General features: G+C 42.9%; 2 protein-coding genes across 2 annotated transcripts in view; both read left to right on the forward strand.

The window, feature by feature from the left end:
* SARC_07295 (hypothetical protein) overlaps nucleotides 1-1,732 on the forward strand; it is a gene marked incomplete at its 5' end in the record, with an annotated part of 14,759 nt that extends 13,027 nt beyond the window's left edge. Inside the window, 2 exons of the mRNA XM_014298764.1 lie at nucleotides 96-170; nucleotides 1,350-1,732. Coding sequence (XP_014154239.1) covers nucleotides 96-170; nucleotides 1,350-1,409 — 135 coding nt within the window. The remainder of the gene's footprint in view (nucleotides 1-95; nucleotides 171-1,349) is intronic.
* Nucleotides 1,733-4,132: 2,400 nt separating this feature from the next.
* Nucleotides 4,133-4,773, forward strand: SARC_07296 (hypothetical protein; the record flags this gene model as incomplete). Its single annotated transcript, XM_014298765.1, has 3 exons — nucleotides 4,133-4,329; nucleotides 4,442-4,540; nucleotides 4,660-4,773. Exons 1-3 carry the CDS (start codon nucleotides 4,228-4,230, stop codon nucleotides 4,771-4,773), a joined length of 315 nt encoding a protein of 104 aa, XP_014154240.1. The 5' UTR covers nucleotides 4,133-4,227.
* Between the last annotated feature and the right edge of the window lie 115 nt (nucleotides 4,774-4,888).

Here is a 4,888-nt window from a genome sequence, read left to right on the forward strand (position 1 = left end):
TATATATGTGTGTGTGTCCGATTTATATATACAGTATCACTTACCTGCCAACAAGCACTAAACCTACTGGCGCATGACATTGCATTTCATTCTAGCTGGGAAATCTATACCTGGAAGAGGTTCTTTACCGTCATTTGATCGAGATCTATCGAGATCCTCATGTTCTGAAGGTATGTCAGTGTGTGTTAATATATAGTGTGTTTAAACCGAATGTGAAACAGTAAGCCGTGTGATGTGATTTTGTTTTCAAGTTCGTTTCTTAATGAATATAAACCGGACGTGCCATACACTGCGAATTAGCCTGAACTCGTCCTTCATGTACACTTCAGCCCCGCTGTACGGTATTATCAAATGAACATCTACCGCATATACGATCTATTGATATGATAAGTCGCGTGAAGCGACGTGTACGATTGTGGTGAGGCGGTCGTAACGATATGTGTGTGGTGTGATTATGAACATTGTGTCACTAGAAACCCATTCTTTTTTTGTCTGTGTGCGTTAGAACGTTGGCCGTTGTGTGTGTGTAACGTCATGTTCCCCTACACTCATTGAAAGCAGTCGATGAGTGTGGCCTACCTGATCCTTTCTCCTCACCACTTTCCCGAGTTTTAAGGTTCAGTGCATAGTCTTTCTGTACTCTCGCGTGTGGCGGGTGCATTTGCGAATTCTGAGTATGAACGGTGCTATTTGAGCACCACTGTGTACCTATAGGTCATTAAATGTGGCGGTAAGGATGGGTAGATATCTCATGTGTTATGAAGGAAGTGCAGCTTGCGAGTTGTACCGCCCAGACTCCATGCACATGCCCATGTCCAGCTACGGTTATCAGCTTATACAAATGCGCATGATGGCGTAAGCCATAGATGCGCCTATGCACTTCGAGATCAACGGCCTGTTCGAGGTCAAGTGGTCCCCGGCTTCTCTGTGTCATTGGATATTTTTAGTTGTGAATTGGACTAGATTCTCTGAATCGTGCTTTAATACGCATATTCTCTGAATCGTGCTTTAATATGCATACGATCCTGCACCTAAATTTGCCAGTAAGGGGCCTTGCTAACCCGCTTCCCATATATCCTATCTTACTGCGCTCGCTCATATGTGTGTGTGTGCGTCCACATCAGCGCTTGTGGCCAATGCGTTGTTTACAATGAGTGCCTGTACATTAGTTTGGTTTCAACCCACGACAATCTTAGGTTAATCACCCGTGGCTTTTGCCGACCTGATCCCCAATATTTCGTCTTTTTTTGGGGGGCTATCATCGAACTGCTTATATGTACTTCTTCAGTTAACCCATTCTCGCACCTTAATCTTTTCGCCCAATCCTCCATATCTGCCCACCTATTCAGATCTGGACTGATCCGCGCCTTGCCGTACAAGTAACGGACAGAGAACGCCATCGACAGTGACAAGATCATGTGAACTGAACATTCAACTTAGGCAGGCGTCAAATACAGCAAACGTCAGCCTCGCATTCGAGGCGAACACATATATATATAAGCATATTGATATACATATGTGTATACATGTGTATAAACATATGTATATAAACTACGCAACGGATCTGTTGGATTAGTCGGGATCAACCAGGTAGACAATGTTGCTGTGACAGAGATATGCACACAACAGAAACGCACTAATCAGCCGTCTGGTAGATGGCCTAAATAACTATCCCAAAACTTCCCGTACGCAATGTCAAAACGAAAAGTGTAAATAAATGCAATGTGAAATATGCGAGTAGTAGTGAATTGGCACTGTGGTTACGCTGCTTTCTCGTGGATAATTATGTTTGACAGATATCTGGTGTTGCAGTGACCACCGCCATTGCGATCGCATGGTGCAAGCACTTTCAGGGAAGGCATACGGTTGTGCCAGTTTCCTTGGTCTTCTACGATCGCTATTACTTGCTCGCGATAGAGCCGTCCATCGAGATGATTGTGTGTACCCGGTCTATAGAATGTAGTGTATTGTCGACGCTCTAGCCCTGCCGGTTGTTGCAATAGTGGAGCGGGTAAAGACTAGTTGGCTGGAAAGAGATCATTTCCTCATAGGGCTGAACGCTGTATTTTGACGAGTACAGTGGTGTAAACTGTGACACTAGAAGTAGCTCGGTTTCTCTATTTGTGACTCGTTAACTAGGGAGTTTTTTTCTTCTGATCTATTGATCGACTGATATCGTCGGCGACGGTCGTTATATCCTGACTTAACACTGCCTAAAGCTCGGCTACAATACGTTTATGCCAATGCTGATCGTCGTGATATATATGGGTGGCATGGAAGTTCGTTGTTGTTAATTTATCAAAGACACAGCTGACAAGCAAACTGTTTGCCAGGAATACAGTGAGTTCCTGGGCACATCTATGTTTTGATTTACATCGTAATCGTCGATGGTGGTATAACTACTATTTGTGACCAGTGATTCGGGTCTTGATAGCGGGCAGTCATTATAAAACAAACCCAAGTTTAAGTGTTGCCTTAATTTTTTATTGAAAGCTATTGCAGAACAAACCATTTTTTAGTTTCAGAAAAGAACCTGGTGTAAATAGGTCAATGCGAAAGGTCACTCTTGACAGTCATGATTTTGGATAGGAATCCAATGCAAACCGTTTTATATGGAAAAATGAAACAGGCTAAATAAAGGACGAGTTCACCTCAACGTGCCAAAAATATATGCTTAGACTACCATGGTCTCATACTCAACTATTCATATAGATAAACTGAAAACTCAGTCTTTAATTAAGCTGATACCAAAATGGCTAAACAGCAAAGCTTTTGTTACATCTATTGCACTTTACAAATACATTTTCGTACAAAATACAGACAGCAACACAGTGTACTGTGCAGTGAAAACTGGTTTGCTTGTTCTTTATTTTCTCACCTCTGGCTAACTAATCGTCAGTGTAACTTTTTTAGTCTCCAAAGTGAGGAACTGAGCTGCTTTTAATGGTATATTTTATTTCGTCAAGCCTTGCAATCAGTGATGACCAAGAGATAACCACTTTAAGATACGAAATAATGAGATTATCCCGGCTAACTCATTAATTGTAGTCTCTCTTTCTTTATGAATATCGTCATGGTTTGCGGTAAAAACGGAAGGTGTTCCTCCCATTGAAGTGGTACCGCCTCGCAGCATTGCCGTTTTGATCGTGTAATATCCTTATGACGACACTCGGCTGCAACAGTATATTTGTCTATAAAGAAAAAAGGATGTAATGTTCATACTGTTTAATCTCTAAACTCTTGTTGAATTTTAAACACACTCTAACAGTAGTGATGACCAAGAGATAACCACTTTAAGATACGAAATAATGAGATTATCCCGGCTAACTCATTAATTGTAGTCTCTCTTTATTTATAAATATCGTCATGGTTCCTTCTGGAATAGGCATGAAAACCTTCCACCTCTTTTCCCGCAAGGTCGACTCACTATTTTTGAGATTCTGTTCAGCAGTTTTGGAACGTTTTAATGGTCCGACTATAACTGTTGTGTTCGCGTACTCGGTCCTAGGCTTGAATGGAGCCGCGCTAAGTATATAACTGTAGTTTCTGCGTACTCGGTCCCAAACGCTGTATTTAAATTCTAACTCCACACTGATAGCGGTTTAAGGGGACTTTTAGTACAGGCAGGGGTGCCGATTCTTTAGTTGCCGTGTGGCACTTGGTGTATTGTCACACGAGTATGATGTACAGATTGTCGAAAAGGTGGCTGCATGTAAACGAGTGTGGTATAAAGCGTATCCGATGACGATTCAGATTCTTTGCCACGAAACCGGGCAAATAATAATTTCGGACGATTCGGTTTCGCCAAACCCGTCAAATCAGGTGGAGAACTTTCACTTTCATAGTCCATCGAACGATGACCTGCGATGTCATACAGTCTCGGAAGCGCACACGGGATGATAGTTCAAAGTTCAACAACGAACCCCCAATCACCCTAAAACCACTCACCGACACACGGTCAATTTTTGTGGTTGAAAACACTGACCCAGTCCCAGCCTCTCGGTCAATTTTACAGTCCCAGCCTCTCGGTCAATTTTACAGTCCCAACCTCTCGGTCAAATTTTTGAGAGATGTAAAAGTTAATTAAAGACCGAGAGGCTGGGACTGTGAATGTTCTCAATTAATTGACTGAGAAGGATCGAAACAGCAAATACTAATACATACATATAATTGAAGTAGGCAGAATATTTGTATACATTCAACAAACCTACATGCACCTACTAAACCATGATGGAACAGCAAGTACATAAAGCAGCTCGGACGAGGGATGTTACTACGCTTAGCAATATATTGCTGATCGATGAATCACAAATTGATACTTTAGACGAGGTATGTTTATATATGCCAGCACGTGTGTGGGGCGAGCGCGTCTACATACAGTATGTGTGCGCCTACACCTATAGCGTCAAGGTGCTAACAATTGATGGCTACGTTCTAACAGGATGGTTGGACACCGCTGCACTCGGCATCGTTATCTGGGTACAAGGACGTGGTTGAGCTGTTGCTGGCCAAGGGTGCGGATATCGATGTCAAAGCCAACGTAAGTGGATCCAGATGTATATGTACCAGTGTGTGGGTGAGTGCGTCTACGTGCTGTACGTGTGCGTCAATGCATATAACACAACCTGGTGCTAACAATTGATGGTTTCGTTGCAACAGGATGGTAGGACGCCGCTGTTTTCGGCATCGGAGACTGGACACAAGGACGTGGTTGAGCTGTTGCTGGCCAAGGGTGCGGATATCGATGTCAAAAACAACGTAAGTGGATACTAAAGTATATGTACCAGTGTGTGGGTGAGTGCGTCTACGTGCTGTACGTGTGCGTCAATGCATATAACGCTAAGGGTGCTAACAATTGATGGATTCGTTGGAACAGGGTTTGTTTCCA

This window comes from Sphaeroforma arctica (genome assembly GCF_001186125.1).
Source record: "Sphaeroforma arctica JP610 unplaced genomic scaffold supercont1.570, whole genome shotgun sequence".
NCBI lineage: Eukaryota > Ichthyosporea > Ichthyophonida > Sphaeroforma > Sphaeroforma arctica.